This window comes from Palaemon carinicauda, chromosome 1 (assembly GCF_036898095.1).
Source record: "Palaemon carinicauda isolate YSFRI2023 chromosome 1, ASM3689809v2, whole genome shotgun sequence".
Taxonomy (NCBI): domain Eukaryota; kingdom Metazoa; phylum Arthropoda; class Malacostraca; order Decapoda; family Palaemonidae; genus Palaemon; species Palaemon carinicauda.
Genome location: NC_090725.1, coordinates 50336270 through 50361760, shown reverse-complemented (window position 1 = coordinate 50361760; position 25491 = coordinate 50336270). Strand labels below are relative to the sequence as shown.

Below are 25491 nucleotides of genomic sequence, written 5' to 3'. Positions count from 1 at the left end.
TTTTAATAGTTAGTTTGTTTACAAGAGTGTCCTTGTTATATATTTTAAATCTTTTGTAATTCATATATATATATATATATATATATATATATATATATATATATATATATGATAAATTTTGCACATTTTTACGTGTTTTTCATATTCAAATAAGCTATATATATTTTTGATATATTAATGTCTGGATTCTCTTAACGACCTCGGGATCAGAGCCCCAGGCGAAATCACACAAAGACAAGAGCTTGGCTCCGGCCGGGAATCGAACCCTGGTCGGCAAGCTTATATAGACAGTGACTAACCCATTCGGCCACGAATGGGTTAGTCACTGTCTATATAAGCTTGCCGACCAGGGTTCGATTCCTGGCCGGAGCCAAGCTCTTGTCTTTGTGTGATTTCGCCTGGGGCTCTGATCCCGAGGTCGTTAAGAGAATCCAGACATTAATATATCAAAAATATATATGGCTTATTTGAATATATATATATATACATATATATATATATATATATATATATATATATATATATACTGTATATATAAATATATATATAGATATATATATATGTATGTATGTATATGTGTGTGTATGTGTATATATATATACATATATATATATATGTATATATATATATATATATATATATGTATGTGTATATATGTTTGTATATATATATATATATATATATATATATATATATATATATATATATATATATATATATATATTCTTTATATATAGAAGACTAAACCAAAATTGTATGCTGTGCTTGAAGACTGAGCATTCAATAAGAGAAATAAAAAACTGAAGTATAAAAGTACAGTGCCAGAATTGACAGATAACATTTCTACATAGCCATCGAGGAAGTTATAGTCTGGTCTTTGCATATACAGTATCACAAAGCATCATATGAGGATTTGAGAGCTGAAGAAAGATTTTGATGTACTTTTCCAAGTAGAGGGAGTTGAAAGTGATTGATTAAAGTTTTCTCATAAATGACAGAGGCAAGGAAAAGTGGCAATGCCCTAGAGCCTGATTATATATAGATGATGTCTGAGTAAAGATCTGGCAGTAATTTTAACCTGGAAGCGCTGTAAACGTTATAAATACTGTCTGAGCAAAGATCTGGCAGTAATTTTAACCTGGAAGCGCTGTAAACTTTATAAATACTGTCTGAGCAAAGATCTGGCAATTTTAAACTTCTGGAAGCGTTGTAAACGTTTGATCAGCTCCCAAGTCCCCATTCCACCCAAGATAGGATAAGGGAGAGCAAGGCAATGGCTGCTAATGACTCAGCAGGTAGACCTATAAGCTCTCCCAAACTCCCCATCCTAAGCTCACATGGATGGTGAGGTTGCAGACACTCAGAATTGCTTCGGCAATACTTTAGTGTCATTTGATTATTTTCGTTATTCCCAAGAGGTTTCTAGTTATTAGTAGTGTACTCATACTATACAAAACTGACGTAATTTTAAAACTTGAATGAAATTGTCTAGTTCTGACCTTTGAGATATTAAAGGTCATGGGTGCTCCTTTTTCGGCCCCTGGTATTTATACTTTTTGGCTGTTTAATTCACCTCTGATGCTGCTTCTTTTCTTCTGTCTGTCCAACTTAACTTTATTATCAATGTACTCAGGGTTTAATTGCCTCCTAAGTCCCATTACGGGACATTTTGGGCCTAAATTTATAAATGCATATTTATTTTATATCTTCGAACCTTTAAGGCAGCTTGGATTAACACGGAAAGATCATTTAAGTATTTTGATTTTATACGTTGCGATTTATTCTGTTCTATCCAGTGCTGATGGAGATTAATCAAGTAGAAAGGATCATCTGAAATGTTAATCTTATGCTGTTACAACGAGATCAAATAATTACAGCAACATCAACAAATTCAGCCGTTTCTAGTCCACTGCATGGCAAAGGCCTCAGACATGTTCTTATTCATGTCTAGGGTTTGGCTAGTTTTAATCACCACGCTGGCCACTGCGGCTTGGCGATGTTGGGAGACTTTCGTCTGATGGCATACAGCAAACCAACCTAGTAAGGGTGGCTCTGACTAGTACAGCTTTCTGATCATGGCGATGCAGAAACCCTTTCACCACGTTAAGTTATCCCCTCTCAGAAAGGACAAATAATTATATTGTTCCTAAATTGTGTATTTCAGGTTAAGACTATTGTGCTAAATATAGATTTACGATAAATGAAATACTGGTTTTTGACAGCCGGGAAATGCAGACATTATTATTATTATTATTATTATTATTATTATTATTATTATTATTATTATTATTATTATTATTATTACTTGCTATGCTACAACCCTAGTAGGAAAAGCGTAATGTTATAAGCCCTGGGGCTCCAACAGGGTAAACAGCCCAGAGAGGAAAGGAAACAAGGAAAAATAAAATATTTTAAGAACAGTAACAACATTAAAATAAATATTTCCTATATAAACTATAAAAACTTTAACAAAACAAGATGAAGAGAAATTAGATAGAATAGTGTGCCCTAGTGTACCCTCAACCAAGAGAATTCTAACCAGAGAGAAGGATCCAATGTAACACTGTCTGGCCAGACAAAGGACCCCATAACCCTCTAACGGTAGTATCTCAACGAGTGGTTGGTGCCCTGGCCAACCTACTACCTCAAAACTATTGCCCCTTCCTCATTTTCTTCATTATGTTTTAGGGTTTTTTATGCCCTTATCAACATTAGATTTTTTAATTCCAACGGAAGATTTTGCATTATTTTTCTTCTTCTTTTGTTGAAACTTGAGCTTTTCATCCAATGTTTCTCAGTATGTTATCACCTAAAATGTGAATGTATTTTAATAGATTTGTGATTTTCTTTATTGATCCACAAGATAATCTTTGAAATAGCTGATAATAGTTTCTGCACAGTTGTCACTCGTTAGAATCTTAGTTTTTTCTCTTTCGTCTGTTAAAAAAAAAAAAATCTATAAAATCTTTTCACATTAGAATTTTGTTTGTCGGCCCCCTCGAGTATATGATTTTTTTTTTTTATTAATCCAAGGGGATTATTTTTGAATTTGCTTTGCATGATCTTTGCGTTAGTGGATTGTATATTTCATTTTTAGATTATAACATATTTTGTTCATTTTTACTTGGACCTTGAATATTTGAATTTTACAAGAGTAGGTTTCGATGTTTGCAACACAATTGGTGCATGACAGCTAGCCCCATACGAGCAAAAATGCAAGAATTGGTTTTGCCCTCAGGTCCGGCTAAACGGATGGCTTTCATGTTTTTGTCTATCTCTCGAGTTGAGCCTTAAGGACATTACTGTCTGTTCAGTAATCAGTTTTAGTGGATATTTTAAATGTAAATATAAACTTCGACCAGACATGGTTGTTTGGCAAAGAACTTTAGCAACTTTTTACTTGCAAGTTATTAGTCTGAACTTTCACCTTAGATGGCTTAGACTCCTTAGATAGCTTTGACAATTTTAAATATAGAAGTTGAAAAGAAAAGTAACTGCAGCTTTGCTTCCTCTACCAATATTTCTAAATATATGCTTAAATTTCCTGACTTAAGTTCTAGTCACCTGAGCCAAAGGACTTGTACCTATCCAATAGTAATATTTTTTTTTTTTTGTAGTAGTTCATAGCCACTTATAATTTTTTCTCTGAACTTTGATCTTGAATTACTGGCAGTTCCAAAGATGAAGCTTCAAATTTTAGCAACAATATTAGATCATGATGAGGTAAAGAAAAGATCCCAAGCAATGATCCAAAACATAGCAATCTATTAAAACGTCCAAAAACGGGTGAATTTTCCCAATTTTATTATCCTGAAAATCTTTCATGTACTAGAATTGTTACAAAACAAAATTTTTTATTATTTTTTTCATTGATATGAGTATTGTGATTATGAATAGTGTACCCACACAGTCAAAAATAGTATTATTCTGAAAGAGAATCAAACCAACAGTTCCTGGCCCTTGGGACACCACACGAAATGGGCTTTGCAGCAGCCTTTTGGCCCCTAGCTGGCACTGGTTTTATATTCTTCTACTTGACCTCCGTTCTTGCTTTCTTTCTACATCTTGCTGGAGATCCTTTTCTAATTTTAGCTTCATAGTGTTGCTGTGGTGTTTTTTATTTTAGATGCACTTACGGTTTAAAGGCTGCTCATGAATGACTGAAGCACAGGACAATGACATTGCCCTAGCTAGCAGTACAGTGCCCTACAGACTGACCGTATATTCATATGATCAGCGCCCAAGTCCCCTCTTCATCCAAACTTAGGACCAGGGAGGGTCAGGTAATGGCTGCTGATTATTTAGTAGGTATACCTATAAGCTTTATCAAAACTTCCATACTTATCTCACAATGATGGTGAGGTTGCAGACACTACAAGAAACTATCGAGCTTGACCATGATTTGAATCCCAATCCAGCAGAACGTTTCCAATAGGCCACCACAATTTGCTGTGTGAATGGCATAACAATCCATTGCGTGGTGCCATATAGCCTAGAGGTATAATTCCCACCAATCCTTGACACGATATGAACAACACTAAAGGTCGGGTAGAAACCTTTTATTTTGATTAGGTCTTATTATTTATTGTCTTATCTTGGAGCTTATATAGATTATTCTTCTTGGCATAATACTGATTTTTACTTTTCAAGATAAAATTGCATATCTGATATGCAGTTTGCTTCACTGGAAGTTAGGTGAATTTTTTCTAACCATCACTTGCAAACTGTAGAAAGCAGTGTTCAAACCACTTTGAAGGTTTTTATTCACAAAGATTAAAAGATTAATCGTTTTAAAATTATTTTATACTATGTATGATTATTGATTACAGGGGATTAGAAGGTGTAATGAACAATATTGTGTAACTGTAGTTGATTGTATCATGCACGTATATAATCTAGTCTTTATTGCTTTACCTTTTCAATTTGCAGGGTTCTTATATTGATTACTTCGTCATTACAGTACTGTATTAGATTAGACAGTCCCTTCAGTATCTCCTGTTTTTGTTTATTTATTGTTGAATGTTGTTGTAATGACTGCTATACATTCAGCCTTTTCCAGTCTCTATATTCACCCAAGGTTTAGCAGAAAACTTTTTCTTTTTCGGGAATCAACAAATTTCAATGCATAATCTCGATCCAAGTCATTGTTATGGATGGGAAATGTATAAGGGATAAAAACAAAATGTCAGCCATATTGACAGCACTAATTTCATTTGACTTAAATCCCCTTAGGAAAGTTTTGCATGTCTTTTTAATTCAAATAGGAACTTATGAGTTTTTTTTAATATGCAGGTCGTCATGATACTTGCTAGATTGCTAGATATGAAAGACCGTACTAAAACAAATTGTTTTGTCAAGACGTTAAAGGTTTGTTGAGTATACAGTATTGGGTATCTTGATTTTACACTTTAGGTATATTAACTATTTAACTAAATTGCCCCCACCCCAAGAATAAAATAATTTGCTTTAATGTTATCCCTCCTGAACTCTGTGGTTTTTCAGGAACTGTTTACCGATTTAATCATCAAGTGTGATGGTACGAATTATGCTACTCACTCGCTTATTATAGCAGCAGCTTCTCCTCCCATATTTAAGTTGCTGCGATCCTACCATGCTCGAGGATGTATGTCAGCTAGATGCTCAGAGGATGAGAAAGCACCTGGTAGCCAGAAGCATCGCCTTCAGAAGCTACAGAAGTTTTCAAGTACAGCATTGACACTAATCGATTTTATGATGATTGATCCTGCTAAGAAAGTTTCTAGGAAAGAACAACGTAATTGTAAGAAAACTAGATTGTCCCCACCCCTTAAAAGCAAGTGTAACTCAAGATACTGTGCAGCTAGAAGCGGACTCAATAATGCTTCAGATGGACGCTTTGTAGTAGGATCAAAAGAGATGAGAAATTCTAGAATTGCTCTTGCTATTACAGTAAGTGTTAATGGAACACCTATTATTTTTATTGAAGGGGTTGATAAAGAAATTATGGATTTATGTATTCAACTTATTTACAGTGAAAGCTTTCGCATCAGGAAACGTCTAATCCCTAAGTTCATATCAGTTGCGCGAAGTTTGGAAATTTTAGGATCTGAAGACATTTACAAAGAATTGGCAATGCATTTACAGGATGTTCCAGCGTCCATTCCTTTAGCATGTGAAGGTACTGCCTGTGCTGCAACAGTGAGCAATATTGCTTCAGGTGAGCAAAGTCTCACTTCAGAGAATAAATCTGAGGATTCTACCAGTGAAATAATACTAGATCAATCTGTTATAGATGTTCAGGAGGGCGATATACAAGAGCTGGTCGACATGACAAAGTGTTCATCTGATAGAAGCAATAAAAAGGCCTTGAAACAGAAATTACCCAAACGTATCAATCTTTTACCATCTAAGGGCAGTTTTTTTGCCGATGAACAACGTGCTGTATCATTGAATCTATCTGCTAAAGATGAATTGTGCATGTATATGGACCAGATAAACTCTGCTAATAAATGTTCATCAGATGCGTCAGATAATGAAAATGTTACCATTGATTTTGTCACAGTTGATAATTCACTTATTAAGGAAGAAGATCCTTTGGATATAGGGGAGGATAACTTAACAGACCAGAGAATGTGGAGTGATGTGGATGAGAACCAAACGTTACAAAACTTGCCTATTAGTGGACAATGTGAATCAGTATATAATACTCACATTAGTAGCTCACCGGACTTGCAGGATAATGGTCTCGATAAAGGTTCAACATCTTGTCAGATGCAACTTTGTAAGTCTGAAAAACAGGCTTTAACGTGTGAAGTTGAAGTAAAAGATGAACCTATTGATAATCTTACCACCTTGAGTGAATTAAGGGCCTTCAGATTCAAGTCGGAGAGGAAGTATGTGGACAATATTGAGGCCGTAATCAGTGATTGCAACAATTCTGACAATTCAGGTAAGAAAGTTGAAGAATTAAAAAATGAGTTTCCTGGAAAATTACATGAACATGCTGCAGTTGTTAAGAAATGTGAAAAGAAGAATTTCGTAGAATCTGACGTAGAAACAAGGGGTAACCAGAAAGAAGGGGATACTGAAAATAAACAAACCGGTGCAGAATTAGATTTATTTAATAATCATAGTGCATCAAATGTAGAATTGAACAATGAAATGGATTTGGAAAGGAATGCAAAAGAAAATACAAAAATTACCTCTTCCAGTAAGCAGAAAAAAAATTCTGCATCTACTGTTGTCAGTGGAATTACTTTTTTTGACAATTCGGATACACAGGATAAATGGCAGTCAAATAATGATGTTAATGATAGTGGAATTACTGTTCTTGGCAATCAAAATGCACAGGACAAATTGCAGCAAAATAATGATGATAATAGTAATGGAATTACTGTTCTTAACAATCAAAGTACACAAGACAAATGGCAAGACAATAATGATGATGATAATAGTGGAATTGCTGTTCTTGACAATTTAGATACACAGGATAAATGTCAGCAAAATAATGATGATAATAGTAATGGAATTACTGTTCTTAACAATCAAAGTACACAAGACAAATGGCAAGACAATAATGATGATGATAATAGTGGAATTGCTGTTCTTGACAATTTAGATACACAGGATAAATGTCAGCAAAATAATGATGATAATAATAGGGAAGGGATTATTCCAATAGAATGTCTAGATACGAGGGAAAGGCTTGGTGTGAATCAGAGTGCAGAGGCAAGAATATCTGATAATGCTGACCATGAACTGTTGGTCTTAAACCCTGAAAACGATGAAAGAATTGATGATATCGTTTGCGAAGAAGCAATTTTAAGTGAAAATACTATTCAAAATGACTTTGAAGTGTGTGTATCTGGAGGAAATGATTGTTTAGATAATGGACAACAGTTAACTTGCAAGGAAGGGTCAAGTTATGATTTGAATAAAGAAAGCCATTCTTCAAATAAAGATGAACACGCTCTTGGAACAGTGCGTGTTACACATAATTCAAGCTTCAATGAAATAGGAAGTAAGAATTCATCAGATGAAATTACCACACCAAATATGTCCAAGTGCCTTGAAAATCCATCATCATCTGCGCATCCTTCCCAAGTGACAAAATTGTATATGAATTACAATGCCTTCAAAACATCTCGTACTTCTGTTTTTAAGTTCCAAAAAACAAGACGTGAAAAGGAAATTGCAGCATACAGGAGGAAAATTCTAAGGAGTGCTTCTTCATTCCATAGCAAACGTAGAGCCAAATTGTCTTCTAGTCAGAGAAGATATTTTAAGAAAGGAAGGAAGAATATTACTTTTCAAAATCCTCAAATTTCGACATTTGAGAAACATCAAGAGGCAGAGGAAAATTTTACATTGATGGAGGGAGAAGAACATTCTGAGCATGAATATAGTTTGTTATCGAAGGAAAGACTGCCTATTTCGTCAGGGCAAGTATCAGCAATTCCTTCTATAGAACACGTAGCTTCCAGAAGTGAAGAGTCTATGGCAGCAACAAAAGAGACATTTATGCACCATGAAGGAAAACTTACAGAAACTTTGAAACTAAAAGACTGTCATGAGGCTGGATTGAAATCATCTGAAAGTCTGAAGGAAGTGAATTTGTCACCAGAACAGAGGTCACCTGTAACAGTACCAGGCAAGAAATCAAGTGTATGTGCAATGTCTCAATATGAAGTCCCTGATTATTCATATGCAAAATTTGGCACAGCTTCAGCAATGCTTACTGAGGAAAGTGAAAATCCTGTAGGATCTCAAAAGTTAAAAACTGATAATGAGAACTATGACGACCTGATAACAAATGCTTCTTGGGGTAGCCTGGCAGAGGAAGTAGAATATGTTGTTGTAAGAGACTTGGCTGTAACTTCAAAAGAAAGAGTGTCCTGCATAACAGAAAGAAGTGAAACATTAGAATGTACTACTGAATCTTTCACTGTTATTAGAAATCATTCTATTCTAAAGCTAGGAGAAGTTTCTGGCTCTCGAGAAAGATTCAGTAGCATTAAAAGTTCAAAGGAGTATGTTATGTCTGACACTAATATCAAAGAGTCTGAGAATTGGGCTGATCTTGAAAATGGAATGGAGATGGTCCAAGGAACGAAGCAAAAGCAGATAGCTGATTATTCAGCTGTACACAACAGTGAATCCCCTGAGAAGGAAGCAAATGCGCTCAAAGACACATTTACGGATAATTGGAGTTTTGTCACAAACAGTGAGAGTCTCAATTCGAAAAGTTCAAAAGACACAGATGTTGCTGCAGAATTTACTGTTCAAGTAGGTGATGTGAGCATAAAGATACAAGAATATTCAAAAGTTAAGGATGAAGTCTATTCTCAAGAGTCTGTTTGTAGACATGTTTCCAACGAACCTCAGAGCAACAAGAACCTTTTCAGTAGCTGTACACGAGAAACTAATCTGACAACAGAAGGCACAAAGCAACACACACATAAAGAAGAGAAGACTAGTAAAAACCCAGATTTTCAGGAAGAAAAGAAAGACATGAATTATATTTATGAGTGCCCATGCTGTCAGAAGACTCTAGAATCTGAGGAGCTTCTCCTTAACCATGTCTTGCAATCTCACAAAACATATCTCTGTGATTATTGCCCCGTACCTACGTGTTCCGTGTTGTTGGCAAGAAATAAGTTCAGGATTCACCTAAAGCAACACTTGATAACCAATAGATACCAGTGTGGGTTCTGTTCTTTTTCTGCTAGCATGCGTGGAGCTATGAGCAGACACGAGTCTACACATACTAAGGTGAGACCGATTTATTTTGTCTTTGTTTGGTATCCATGGATTATACATTTTTTTTTAATTTATGTTTTGTACTTTTGTAAAAGTATGGAGTTCAATTGTAATTTTGTATTCATGTAAAAATAATTCTTATTGTAGTAGGGGTAGATGAGGTTAACTTTTATTGTTGTATCTTTATTTGGTGTTGTAACTACAGTCTGAACTAAAAGTTTTCTTTTTAAGACTATATTTTTCAAGTTCTCTTTGTCGCTCTGTTCATGCCTGATTAGACTTATCATCATATACCGTGCTAAGTGGTATATCTTAGCAATCCATGTTTGCCAACGGTTATATTAGCAGATGAGCAACTTAGCGGAGTAACAAGAAGTTTGGGTGTGTAGGAAATGCACCCTTAAATCTCGATGAAGTCACTGGCAGCTGGGTATCAGATTGGGTTTAAGGCAATAGACAAGGTGTCTTTTGGGATTTTACTCCTGGTGCATGGCTGATGATCTTGATGGAATAAGTATGGACTAGCAGGGGTCACTTTCCATAGTTAGGTAGGTACTGCGCATCACAAGGAAATGGCTACCCTTTAATGAATTTAGTCAATGAATCCTCTCTGGATTTAGTTAGTCTATTGAAAGCAAGAATGACAGAGTGGCCCCCAGTTCCGGGCATAACGGGGTGCTAAGATTCTCACGGATTACAAATATTGAAGAAAAATTTTAAATTGGTGATTGGAATGTTAGAACCACGAATCATATTGGGAAGTTACAGCAATTGGAAATGAATTTATGAAATATACTTTAGATATCTTGGCCCTAGGGGAAACACTTTGTAAGGGGATTGGTAAAGACATCTTAGACCAAGTCAATATATATATATTCTCAGGAAGAACAGGTGGAGTTGGAAGAGAAGAGGTATGAATGATGATGGCACCAAGAGCAGAAAAGGCATTAATGGACTGGAGAGCTGTGAATAGAAGAGTGTTGCTAGTAAAGTTTAAATCAAAGCAGTGCAATATGAGTATTATAGTTTGCTATGCACCAACAAGTTGCAAATGAAAATGGGGCACACTAGTTTTTGTTCAACATTATCTTGTTATTAGAGGTACTCTTTTCCATCACAATAACATCCAAAAATATACATGGACTTCACCATGTGGCAATTACAAAAATCAAGTAGATCACATAGCCATTAATAAAGAAAGAAGGAGGACTCTGAGAAATATAAACAGCTACAGAGGTGCAGACATTGATAGTGATCACCAGCTCCTCATTACCACTCTAAAATCAAAACTGGAAGCACCCAACCGAAATGTAGATAGAATTCTTAGTTTTGATACAATTAAACTTCTAGAAGATAAGCACAGAGAAACCTTTGCAATTGAATGTAGGACTGGATTTGCAGTCTTAGAGACTTTAAGAGACGAAGAGCAGATGATTAATGATGAATGGTGTGGTATTAAGAACATATATCAGTCAGTTGGTAGTGAAGTTTTGGGACATGTAGTTACAAGAAGAAAATCATGGATATCTAATGATACTCAGGAGACAAAGACAGAAATTGATTATTGAAAGTTTTCGACGAAGTAATGAAAATTACATTTTAGAGCATGTTAGGTATTCCAGTATTGATAGTGAAGTCAAAAGAATCTCTGGAGAGAATATTTAGACAGGAAAGCAGATGATGCAGACAAAGCCATGAATTCAGGGAGTGGCTGTGGTGTGAGAATTGCTCACAGAATTATAAATGAAATCTCTACTAGGGCTAAGAAGAAGAAGTATATACCCATCAAAAGAGATTGATTTGTTATAACAACAGAAGATGAAGAAAGGTACCGTTAGATGGAACACTTTAGTGAGGTCATGAAAAGGAGATATGAAGGGAATAATTTGATTGATATATCTGAAGCTGTGGAAGACCTTGTTGTGCCCATGAATGAATTCAGTGTGTTTGAAGTCGAAGCCATCATTAAAAAACTAAAGAGATGGAAAGCCCCTTGATACAATGGAATAACATTTGCTCGAAAATAAAGTGACTTCCAGAATACATACAAGATTATTTTGTAAAATGTGGTGTGAAGAGGCAAAACCAGATGATTGGGAGCTAGGAGTGTTGGTGAAAATGGTAAAAAAATTTCTAACTGATTGCAATAATTACAGAGACATCACACTTAAGACATTTGTCATGAAGAATATTTAGTATGCTCATTCTAAAGAGATTAGAGAGAAAGATTGAGGAAAAGCTGAGACATGAACATGAATCCACTTTTGATGGCATTTGTGGACTATGAAAAAGCATTTGATAGTGTGCACCGGCCAATTTTGTGGAGAGTCCTGCGTTATTATCGAATTCCTCTCAAATATGTAAATTTGATTAAATCTGTTCATGAACATAGCATATGCAAAGGGTGGAGTCCTATCAAGTGAATTTGCAGTGAACAGTGGAGTACTCAGAGGGAATGTGCTGTCCCCTATGTTGTTTATTCTCCTTAGGGGTTTTGTAATGCATAGAACAGTTGGGGATGGTGGAGAAGGATTAGACTGGATTGGTAATAGAAAATTAGCTGACCTAGAGTATGCTGATGATGCTTTCCTTATTAGCAGAACACCACAGGACCTGCAAAGCTTGCTTACCAGAATGCCTGAATTATCACTTGAGTTTGGGCTCAAGATAAATAGAAGAAAGAAAGAGATGATGAGAACGGAATATGCATTGGAAGATGAAGTATCATTGGAAGGAGAAAGGATTATTGAGGTGGAATCATTTAAATATTTAGGAACTATGATCTCTATTTAATACGGGATCTTTAGAATTTTAGTTTAATGAAAAATTGAAAAAAGCAAATCAGACGATATTTAAGTTAAGTAAAATTTAGAAATAAAATAGCCTGAAATTACATATAAAAGTCAGGCTATATATCAGTTTAGTGAGATCAGTGTTATGTATGGACATGAGTCGTGGTATGACAATGAAGCAATATCAGACAGATTTAGTAGATTTGAGAACAAAACCTTCAGATGAATATTGGAAGGTAAATGGCAGGACAGGATTAGAAATAAAACTATAAGAGAGATTACTCGAGTGCCATATGTGGATGAGATCATGGTGAAGGGAAGATGAAGATGGTTTGGTTATGTTCTTAGCACTCTCCAAGAGAGATTTAGTTCACCAAACTTTCAACAGGTCTCCACAAGGCTCTAGAAGAGTTGGAAGACCCAGGCCTACATGGCTGAGGACTATGAAGCGTGAAGTAGATGATGAATAGTGAATTATTGAATTAAAAGCTCAAGATAGAGACGAGTGGCGAAATCTAACCAAGGCCCTTTGCGTCAATAGGCGTAGGAGGAGGAGATGATGATTACAGTATTCTTATCAATAACAGTCCTGTCTTATGAAGGTACATGTTACATAGAAATTACTCACTTAAGGTTTTATATTCTTTCTCCAAGTAATGTGAAGCTGTGATTATGCCAAATTTCTCCTGTTTCATAATTACAGTTTTTAAATAGAAAATTCTCTTTAGATAAATAAGTGGTCCCAAGATGAAAGACTGGCGACAATTAGAATTAATTGTAAGTTGTTTAGAGTAACAGTTATTGGAAGCTATGCCCCTACAGAAGACAGTGAAGACCAAGATAAAGATCTGTTCTACGAAAAATTACAAGAAGTCCTTGATGATATCACAAAACATGATATGATAGTGCTTGTTGGAGACTTCAATTCAAAGGTTGGCAGAGACAAGTGCATATGCACCTGCCATAGGAAGAGAAAGCCTACATGAACATTCAAATGACAATGGAACACGACTGGTTTCCTTTACGATCACCAACAACCTGATAATTGGTGGAACTCTCTTCCCCCACAAAGATATCCATAAGCATACATGGAAATTACCTAACAGTAGAACCTTCAACCAAATTGACCATTTTCTTTTCAGCAGAAAACACTGCAGGTCTCTACAAGACGTCAGAAGTCTACGAGGAGCAGTCTGTGACACTGATCATTATTTAGTAAGGGCAAAAATTAAAGCAAAACTGTGCGCAAGAAAATCAGAACAAGTAGAAAAAAAAATAGGTATGATGTAGAAAAGATAAAAGAAGTGCCAGTAGAGGACAATTTTCAAATAAAGCTCACTAACCGATTTCAAATGCTAGAGATGTTAGACGATGATGCAGATACTGAAAATGCCAATACAAAATGGCAAGCAATTGAAGAAACAGTCAAGGAGGCAGCAGAGGATGAAGTTGGATACATACAAGGAAGAAGAAATGCCCACTGGTATAACAATGAATGCAGAGAGGTGGTGGAGAGGAGGAAACAAGTTAGAGCCAAGGTATTACAAGCCCCAAGAGAAGAAGGCTGGAGAGAGGTATCCTGACTGGAAAACAGAAATGTATATAGAGTTTTGAGAAGGAAAAACAACAAAAACTGAATGATGAACTTGACATAATTGATGAAAACAGAAAACGAGGCAGAATTAGACATTACCAAGGAGTCCACAAACTAAAAGGGGGTTACCGAGCTAGAACCCAAATGATTAAAGATAAAGATGGAGAAATACTCACGAGAGAAGAGGATGTGATGAAGAGTATTTTAAGGAGCTACTAAACAGACCTGACCCAGTAAATCCCATTAATGAGGAGACTTATTATGGTCCTGAATTAGAATTGGAGCCGCCCACTAGATTGGAAGCCAATAAAGTAATTAAAAGTTTGAAAAATAATAAAAGCCCAGGAAATGATAACATCCCAGCAAAGCTTTGGAAATATGGGGGTGAAGTGATTCAAGACGAACTTCATGATCTGATGGTGACAATTTGGAATGAAGAAATTACTCCAGATCAGTGGGAGGAAGGAATCTTTATCCCGATACATAAGAAGGGAGACAGATTAATCTGCAGTAATTACGAGGTATTTGTTTACTACCTACAGCATATAAGATATTTACAATTATCATATACCACAGACTTACCACCTATGCAGAAAGTATAATCGGAGAATATCAGCGTGGTTTCCGAGCTTGACGGTCTACCATTGACCAAATATTCTCCTTCAGACAAGTCATAGAAAAATACTGGGAATATAAGCAACAAACCCACTTATTCATAGACTTCAAACAGGCATATGACAGCATACACTTACCATCAACGTGGAATATAATGAGAGTATTCGGAATACCCTCAAAACTCGTAAGGATAACGAAAGCCTGTTATAAAAATACCCTATGCTCAGCTAGATGCGGCTCAAGATATGCTACCACTTTTCAGGTGAAAAGCGGCCTAAAACAAGGATGCATCCTATCCCCCCTTCTCTTCAACCTGGTGATGGAAAGGTAGTAAGAAGCATAACTGCCAGGCAAGAAGGTGTCACTTTTAATAACGTAAGGGTCAATGCTTAGGCTATGCTGATGACATAGATATCATAGGGGTCAACCTCAGGGAGGTAGAGAACCTAACAACACAGTTCAAAACAATGGCTTGCCAGGTGGGACTAGAGATAAATGAAGGAAAAACTAAAATCATGGAAGTAGCAAGAACACCGCAATTACAGGGAAATGTAGATCTTGCAGGCATCAGAATTGAGACAGTAGAGTCCTTTAAATATCTGGGTACTATTATGTCGCAGAACGCTGGAATGGCTGAAGAAGTTACAGCAAGGATTGGAGCAGCCAACAGATGTTATTTCAACCTTACAGACCTTTTTAAACGACGATCAATCTCCCGTAAAACAAAATTGAGAATATATAACACAGTTATCAGACCATTTTTGATATATGGATACGAGACATGGTCTCTAACAAAAACATTAGAGAAAAAATTTGAAATTTTTGAGAATGGGGTTCTGAGAAGAATAGAGAGGCCCATCTATGACCAAGAAATAAATGGATGGAGAAGACGACATAATAGAGAAATGAGAAATAGTACAAACCAACCAAATATATGTAATGTAATTAGATCAAGAAGACTCCAATGGGCAGGACATATGGCTCGTATGGATGAAGATAGAGCTCCAAAGAGGATATTCTTGGCTGAAGTTGCTGGAGAAGATGCTTGGAGGAGGATGTAAGAATCTCTGGGGGGAAACCCAAATGAATGGTTCCATCAGGCACAGGATAGAGAAGAGTGGAGAATCCTATCACGAGCGGTCATGGGTCAAAATGTGGCCTTAATACCACCGGAGTAGTAGTAATAGTAGTAAGATGACCCTCACATATACGTCTACTAAAAAGAAACGATTTAAAGTGGAACTCTCAGCTTTAGTCCAATGCTAAACTTGCAGAGAGAGAGAAGAAAGGGTCAAATAGGATATTTTGTGCTGAAATAGGAAAATGACAATAGAAGTCCTGTTGAAAATCTTTGGATTTTTATTAAGAAAATGAACTTTTTCAAAGTTGTAGGTCTGAAAATAGAGAAGAAAGTTATTTGAATGGTCTTCAGAAAATTTCTTCTTGAAGGGTAATTGATTGGTCTCTGCGTGATTAACAGATTTTGTTAAATTTTAGAGTACATGTATGTATATCAGCTCTTAGCGTAAGTTCTCAGAACTCATACTAACTAAATTTTGATATTGCGTGTGCTTACGAATCTGTAGTATTTCAGAAGCAAGTATAACCGTAATTTTTCTTAATATTACTTTTATATGTGTCCCTCCCTTGCATTATTTTTATATATTTACATTTGAAAAAGCCAAAACTCTGAACTGCTTTTGATACTTCCTCTTATTATTGTGCCTCATGGTGCTTTCCTTCATTATAGGGACGGGCAATGTCATTTCAACTATGGTAGCATTATAACTTTTTGAAAAGTATTCAAAGTTCATGAAATGTCCAAACCGCACTGGGCTGTCCATCCTGCAAACCTTCCTCTCTAGTAATGAAGTCAGAATTTGGCTTTAACCTGACCTTGTTGATGTAGATTGTTTGTCCCATCTGGACAAGCACGGCCTCTTGTAATTCTGCAGCAATAATTATGAACTCGTGACTTCCAGAAGGATCGAGACACCTAGAAGGATTGGTAATTTCATCTAGATCGTTTCCTTGTCTCTTGCCATTCTAGTGAAGTTAATTGAGACAGCATATATTAATATTCCAAAACTTTGTATTGTATAGTACAATTACTTGAGACTAATCACTATTATTTTGGTAGTTTTTTTATATGGGGACTTCTTAATGTGTTTGCTAGATACTAAAGCAAAAAAAAAAAATTATCTTAATTGTGTCTAGTCATTTCATGTGAGTATACGTTATTAAGATTTTTATGATAGCTGCTAATGTTCGTTTTTCTCTTGAATACAGTTTTTCTGCTACTGTGTATTTATATTTTCGTTTGTATTGTGATTTTAGACTAGTGTAGACTAAAATTCTATTTGGTAACTCTCTTCACTAAAAGTTCTCTAGATTTTGTAAGGTAACTGTGGTAGTATCGGTATATATCAATCTTTGTTAATTGCCTCTAGAAACAAAGATGTTTTAGTTTTGAGGAAGGTTGGTTTTGAATCTAATATGGTTTTTACTATATCGATTCTGTAGTAAGTTCTTGGCTGTTGATTATGGTCTTTTTTTTTTTTTTCTAAACTCTTAACTCTTGTAGACTGCTTCATATTCATAGTAAGAATTCATAGCCTTATCATCACATTTGTTTCTTAGAAAGTCGTCCGTTTGCTATTAGACAGTTCACTAGACGGAAAGTATGCATACCATATTAACCAGAAAGTCAACACTTGAATAGTTGTATCCTTAATTGTAATCTTACACATCACATATATCTCATTTAACACACGATCGTGACTATGTTGTTTTATGTTTCACTTGTACTATTGAACTTCCGAAGATTTTATAAATTAAAGAAAAATTTGAGCTGTTATTTGAATATTCAAGAACAGAAAATAAAGGTTAGGAAGCATGAAATAAAGTTTTAATAATTTGTTTTCAACCAAGTTTAGAAACATGAAATACACTAATAAGTAATTTTTCATTTAAAGTCTGAAATACTGAGTTATCATATCACTGAGTTGCTGACACATGTGTCTGCTCCCACTAGCCACAGGTTTCAAAAGATTTCAAGATCATGAGAAAAGGATATTCGAAATACCGAAAGAGCAGTAAGAAACAGAAGCAACCTCCAAGGGAAGAATTACAACTGTGTTCTTCAGACCGGAATTTTGATGGAGAAATGGATCATGGAACAAGAACAGTAAGAGTAACTAGAAGATCATCTTTAGTGGGAGATGAAAAGCTTTTGCTGCGAAGATCCTCACGTATGGGGATGCCAGAATGCAAGAAGGAAAGTAAAGCCAATATTGAAGAAGCAAATAATTCGCAAGAAGAAAAGGAGTTGGATTTTCAAGAGGATGTCAACAAGCGAGAAGCCGAAGATGCCTTATCAAGAGCTCTAGGTGATCTTGCAGTTGAATATTCGGAAACTGAGATGCTGAAGGATTCAGTATTTGATATTACATCAACTTCTTCCTGTGGCAGCAGTATAGAACCTACAATCGAGCAAGACTTGAAAGTAGAAGGCTGTAAGACTGGTAACCAGACATTTCAAGGATTGCCCATCAATTGTTGCTCCACACTGTTATCAACAGTTTGTGAATTGGTGGATCATATTCGAAAGAACCATTTATCCGCAGCAAAAGGTCCAGGCTCTGCACAAAAGGGCCTAGGGTCAGGATTTCCGTGTATTGATTCCAATTGCCCAGTATCATTAAAAACAACAAATTTGGCTGTCCATCTCAAGAGTCATTTAGTTCCTAGGAAGATTGCTTGTAACCTTTGTACTTACACAACCAACTGTGAATTTGCTCTTCGCACCCACTCTTTGGCTCATAATAGGATGAAAGTAAGATTTTTTTCTGGTTTGTCTTGTTATTTCAAATCTGTCTTTAAAATTGCATTAATTTTATAGGGGCTAATTTTTACATTTTCATTCTCTAAATTAAAGTATTATAAGATATGATGTCGGTTTCTAGGTTTAATACACAGGTAATGAATATGGTTTCAGGAGAGTTTGAAAATATATACATTAAAAGCCTTAAGATGAGCTTAGTTTTTATAAAGAAAGGGCTTTGGGTTTTCTAGTTTTCCCCTTATAAAGAAAGGGTCTTGGTTTAAGTGTCATTCATTTCAATAATGGAATTTTTTTTTTCAGGGTATGAAACAGAAAAAACGAGTCTTAGGTTCTCGTAGGTGTGTACTAAAACACAGGCTAAGACTGAGAAGGCATTCATTATCAGAGGAAAAAGCAATTGGTAATGATAATTCAAGTAAAGTCACTCAAAAGAAACTCCCAGCTCAGGGGATAAATTCAAAAGCTGTGTATCAGGTACGGTTGCCAAAGAAAACTGAACCTAGCATTCTCAAAAGGAAAACAAAATGTTTATACTTGTACCAAAAGAAAACAAAACTAACACTACAGTATTTGAAACTGGAAAGAGAAGCCAAGAAGTTATCAGACAAAGTACAGAAACTGGACAAGGACATTAAAATGGTTATCCAAGATCCTACTCAGGAGGAAGCGGAGGAGGTGATTCCAAGACAGTCGATCAAAAAATCTGCTGTAGTCTCTGTAACTAGTTCATCATTACTGAGGAAAAATATTTTACAGAATATTGGAGAACAGAATGCTTTGAAGAACAGTCTGCATATTAGTTCTGAGATGTCTAAAAATGATAAGTTGAAAAGAAAAAGTGGTTCGATTGTGGTTTCTTGTAAAGAACAAACTGTAGCTAGTTTTGAAAATAACCATATTAAGCAAAAGGTTAAACGTCAGTCTAGCAAAGGTACTAAAATTAAGTTTGAAAGCCAGTTACTTAGCAAAATGACTGATGAAGGTAATAAGAATAATTTGGTTTTCTCAGGAGGTGGTAAGACATGTAAAACAGACTTGAGAAGTCGTATTACTGGAGAAATGCATAATACCAGTGCCCATACTTCCATTAAATGTGGCCGTAAAGCGAATCAGGCTGTTGAAGCTTCGAACGTATGTGGTTCAGTAATTAAACCATATTTTGACTACCTAGGAAGTGAACATTCTAAAGACAATGATGTAGCTGTTGATTCAAGTGTTAAGGTAGGGCATACAAGAGGCTTTCGGGACAACAATTCACTAGATATTGCTGCACCAGATGTCAACTCTGAAATTTCAACCAACGTTTATCACCAAAATTTTCAGGAAGCTGGAAGTGGATCTAGTAGCTTGAACAGTGAAGGGTGTCTCACCGGTAGTGCAAATAATGAATTAAGTCAAATGACCCAAAACCTTGCTCGTATGAGTTTCTTGGGCACTAAAACTATGGATGATCTCTCATCTGTAAGAAGATCCATGCAAAATGCAGTCAAGTTTAATACAAATAAATCTGGAACCTCTTCAGAGGAGATTGATGAAACAGAGGGACAGAGCACTGATTTGTATGAGTGTCCCTTATGCTCAGAACATTACCAAGATCCAAACACACTTGTGGATCATTATACACTCTTTCATTCGAAACATATACCCTATGTCTGTAAGTTCAAAGGATGTCCCGCAGTTCTGAGCCGGCAGAATTCTTTAAAGCATCTTGAGAGCCACCTCTTCAAGAGAAATTTTGACTGCCCGTTTTGTTCCTACTCTCACAAGTCTTTGTACTTATTGAAGCATCATCTAATGGTACATAGAGAGGTTAGTGTAGTGTCTAATTATTTTACTTAATTTTACAGAATTTTTATTCGTTTAACATTTTTTTTAAATAATTATACATACATGTATTATTTATTATATACACATTAAGGTCTCACCACATAAAATATTAAATGGGTTACTTTACTGAAAACTTCCATATCATGAAAAACATATATACCCAAACAAAGTTTAACAAAGAGCCAGTCATGTTATATACTGCCTCCAACAGACAAACAATACGCCACTCGCCTTCTAACTTGCTTTGTCTTGTTCATCTTTCATATTAAGGCAGCTGTATTCCAGGATTTTTTTCCCATTTTATAAAGCGAGCTGTTATCAATCATTCTTGGTGCTTAATCATTTTCCATTCCCGTTCATAAGGCTTAAAATTAATGAATCCAAATAGAATTAAAATCTTTCTACTCATATTTTCATACAATTTCTGGATTGTATACGCTTTTTATCGACGTATCATCCAGAACGACAACAATTGCCGACTATTACTGTTAATTGGGTAAAATGTAGGTTATAGATTATTCTCCCAGGAGTGCAAACTTTTCATACTGTATCCTTACTTGTATCTTTTATTCCAAAGTTCATTTTATAATTCCCGTGCTTTATTTTATTCCAGTATTATTGTTTTTGCCCAATAACTGTTTTTTAGATTCATCAGTAACCTATGTATTACTCACTTTACTCGTTATGTCCTTTACCATATGATCCCATATTTTTTATTACACCTCAAAGAGTGCTTTTCCCATCCTTTTTGTTCTTCACATGTGAAATTTATTCCATTTACTGTTTTTTCCCAACACTTCATACATGTAAAAAATCATTTAGAGTTTAGATGCTGGTCAAATCCCTAAGTTTTGTGTACATACAAATTCCTGCTTTGGTATATTTAGTATATTTATTTATCCAATTCCTTTTTTTCACAAATCTTTTTATGAAGGCTACCGTGAAGTTTATAATGCTTTCTAATTCATGTCATTCTACTACTTACCTTTACATTTAGCAGTTTACTCTTCTATCTAATCTGTTAGCTACACATAAAATTCTCAATACTGCATTTTGTATTAACATAGATAATTGTGAATGTTGTATTTCCGGGAGTAAATTTTCTTTCAGAAATCTATTTCATTAGTCACTGTTCTCGTTTACTGTCTCTTTTTCATGCATGCTCAATTGCTCCACACCTACAGAATACAGTTCCTGTACATCACTTTATTCTACAGTAGTACCTCGGCTTACAAGTTTGATTCGTTCTGGAAACGAGCTTGCAACCAAAAATGCTCGTATTCTAAAACAATTTTTATCTTAAGAAATAAAGGAATTCACTTAATGCGTTCCACACGTCCATAAATATGCTTATACACTACTTTTTAAAGGTTTGTAGTGGTAATTGTTGTTAAAATTATAATCCCCTAACATGAGAAATGCATACAAATTTAATCATTCACTATGAAAAATAGAAATATTGACATTAACTCACATTTTACCTTTGAGGAGAGTCGAAGTTGCAGTGAGAGAAACGAGAGAAGAATAGGAGGGGGTGAGGGCATTACTACTTGGTGGGAGAATCTCTCTCCATGAGAATTTGTCAGGGGTTGTCTCTCATGAACGACTTAATTTACGGTTTTTGGACACTTGGTCGTCTCTTTTTTTACTCTCTTGCATTCAGTTTTGACGAGGAACCTACTAGACAACTGCTTTTTCCTTTTCTTTGAAATATGAAAAGGAGATATTGTATTACTGGCAAATAGATTCGCTGTTCACCATGCCGAAACTTTATTTCGCAGATGTGTTTTTACAATATTTTGAGGTTTGTTCCTCAGTCCGTTTTCCATATTCCTTTGATGCTGCACCTTATGTAGCTCCAAAGCCATTTCTCTTTCACGAATAGTGTTATCGGTAGTTTATGATCTGCTAACTTCTTCTCATTAATCCAGATAAGTTGAAATTTTTTAACATTAAGAACACGTTGCTGTTGATTTCTTGATGTCAGCACCTGCTTTATAATGTCAAAGGATTTGAGAACTTTTTGCTCAGAATTATAATCATACCAATCTTGGATGTTTTAGTACAATTGTACATTTTTGGCTGGTCGGCTGCATGCTTACCTTGTTCAGGCTTCGCAATAACTTGTTTTTCTATTTCTCAGATAATCCTTCTAACTGTCTTTCATAATCATCTTGGTGACTGTTGTCACGATATTGTACTTTTAACTTTACAATAAAGTACTAAATGTCTGTGACGAACAATAACGATCACAATTCGACAAGGAACATGCAGTCATAGCTCTACAAAAAGGAGTTACAAAGACGTGCACACCAGATGATGCTTCTACAAGTGTTGCTCAAAGAGGGAAAGAGTTAGGCTCTGAGCAAGGGAGACGCTTGCTAATGTGAAGCAAAATGAAGGAAAAATCCTTTTAGCACTCCGTGGGTTGCTTAAGGGCACCACAGGATTAATTTTTGCTAATCAGCTTTTAGTCTCGTTAGTATTTGTCATATAAAAATGTCCGTATTGTGCAATTTTTTGCTCGCAGACTGATGCAGTACTCGTAACCCACTTTGAATGAATTTGTATGCTCGCCTCCCGATTTGCACGTCTTCAAAGTAACTCGTAACCCGAGGTACTATAATATACCTTATAGTATGTATATTACCCAGGGCAACCCCATTTTTCACTCTTCTATCCTACCCAGGTATTGATTCAAACTTTTTTGTCATTTATTGTCATGGAAATAAATGATTCAGGAAGCTTGAAACCACTACTTCTTACAGGTAATCCAAAACAGAAATTACCCCTCTTTGACCTTGTTCAGAAAAACCTTACCTTTTAGATATATATACATATTTAATTATCCCTAGCATCCGGCTTTTTCTTCCTAGATTTAACCTCAAACATACATTCCTTTTCATGTGTACTACTTCTACAGATCCAAAGCCTTGATTGTTTTTTCAACACATTCTAATTCTATTTCTCATATATAAAATATAAGTAGGTCTAGGTTTCATGAAACGTTTTTTTTTTTTTTTTTTTTTTTTTTGTCATACTAATTTTTTCTTTGAATTATTTTTTTTTTCAACAAATTCTGATTTTATTTCTTATTTTTCGGAAATAAGGTTTTAAAAATAGTACTTTTTTTGTTATATTATTTAATTTGTTTGTTTTAACAAATTCTATTTCTAATCTTTAGGAAATAAGTTTGTCTAGGTTTCAAAAACCTTCTGTGTCATTATTTTTAGTATTTAATTCTTTGCTCAATGATTTTAAAACTCAATACGATGCACGCCAGAACTTGAAGGTACCTACAGTAGAATCCCTTAGTAACTACTAAAAGAAGTCTGTCTCGTCATTAGCATTTTGTCAGAAAAGTTATCGTGGTAGTCTGTGTTATGTGCTTTGATTAATTACGGTAGAGAGAGAGAGAGAGAGAGAGAGAGAGAGAGAGAGAGAGAGAGAGAGAGAGAGAGAGAGAGAGAGAGAGAGAGAGAGATTTACCACCCCAATGAGTCGGACTCTTACAGAGTGGCCTGATTAATCTCTGAAATAAAAAAATATTTATATTAATGCCAAGATTGATAAAATAAAATTCATCAAATATAAGTGATTAAAAAATGAGGCAAACATTAATGGTAAATATAAATTTAAATCACCCTTAGAACCTAAGTTTCTTAAAAAGTTAAAATCTTGAAAACAGGTAAATTGGCAATTTTAACTTCAAATCCACCTATCTCTCTCTAAACAGATAAATTGTTAAAGGTTTAACATCAATCCACCAATCTCTCTAAACAGATAAATTGTTAAAGGTTTAACATCAATCCACCAATCTCTCTAAACGGATAAATTGTTAAAGGTTTAACATCAATCCACCAATCTCTCTAATCAGATAAATTGTCAAAGGTTTAACATCAATCCACCAATCTCTCTATACAGATAAATTGTTGAAGATTTAACATCAAATCCACGTATCTCCTAACAGTTAAATTGTTAAAGGTTTAACATCAAATCCACCTATCTCTCTAAACCTAAATTGTTGAAGGTTTAACTTCAATCCACCAATCTCTCTCCTCCAGGTCTCCGAGACCCTGGAAGAAAACCAGCAGGTTATGATACACGTTCGTGGTAAGAGTGGCACAGGTCTCATCAACTTGCTGTGCCAAGGGGCTTCCAAATCGAACAAGAGGAAGAGAAGGGATAGTGATACTTACGAAAGAAATTCCGAGTATTAGTGTTGTCTAGGAGATAGCTGGAATGGTCCCATGTGGAGTAAAAGAATGCCATGGGTAATTTAATGGCTTGAGTAGTCTCTGTATTGTGATTTGTGAAATTTATCACTGCCCATTGTTCATGGGAGTTTTTATGTCTGTGGTGTGCTGTGCAAATACATAGCACCGAGTATTAGAGTTGCCTAAGAGATGGCTAATAGGTTCCCATGTGGGGTAAAAGAATGTCGGGGATAATTTAATATCGTGAGGAGTTTCTGTATTATGATTTGTGGAATTTATCACGGAATTTTTTGTATGTCTGTGGTGTGCTGTGCAAGTGCATACCAAATAGTATTATAATTGCTTAAGAGATGGCTGGAATGGTCCCGTGTCGGGTAAAAGAATGCCATGGGTAATTTAATGGCTTGAGTAGTTTCTGTATTGTGATTTGTGGAATTTATCACTGCCCAATGGTCATGGGAGTTTTTGTATGTCTGTGGTGTACTATGCAAACATATAGCACAGGGTATTAGATTTGCCTAAGAAATCGTTAGAAGGTTCCCGAGGAGGAGGGGGGTGGGGTAAAAGAATGCCAGGGACAATTTAATGTCGTGAGAAGTTTCTGGTTTTTTTTTTTTTTTTTTTTTTTTTTTGGAATTTATCACTGCCCATTGTTCATGGGAGCTTTTGTATGTCTGTGGTGTGTTGTGCAAATACAATACTAGTAATGTAATGGCACCAGCCTTACGCACATTACCTTGTTCTAGCTCACGAATTTTCTAAACAGGATTGATCGTGGCATATGTAGAGTTAAGTTCTTGGTTACTGTGATATTTTAATTTCACTTTCAATGAAGTTTATTTTACTCTATAAGTACAGCAGGCT

At 35.4% G+C, this 25491-nt stretch overlaps 1 protein-coding gene across 1 annotated transcript in view; it reads left to right on the top strand.

The window, feature by feature from the left end:
• Positions 1-25175, top strand: part of LOC137648183 (uncharacterized) — a 72176-nt gene extending 47001 nt beyond the window's left edge. Inside the window, exons 4-7 of the mRNA XM_068381113.1 lie at positions 5503-9750; positions 17774-18574; positions 18884-20392; positions 24475-25175. Of these exons, the coding sequence (XP_068237214.1) occupies positions 5503-9750; positions 17774-18574; positions 18884-20392; positions 24475-24630 (6714 nt within the window). The 3' untranslated portion in view covers positions 24631-25175. The remainder of the gene's footprint in view (positions 1-5502; positions 9751-17773; positions 18575-18883; positions 20393-24474) is intronic.
• Positions 25176-25491: the final 316 nt, after the last annotated feature.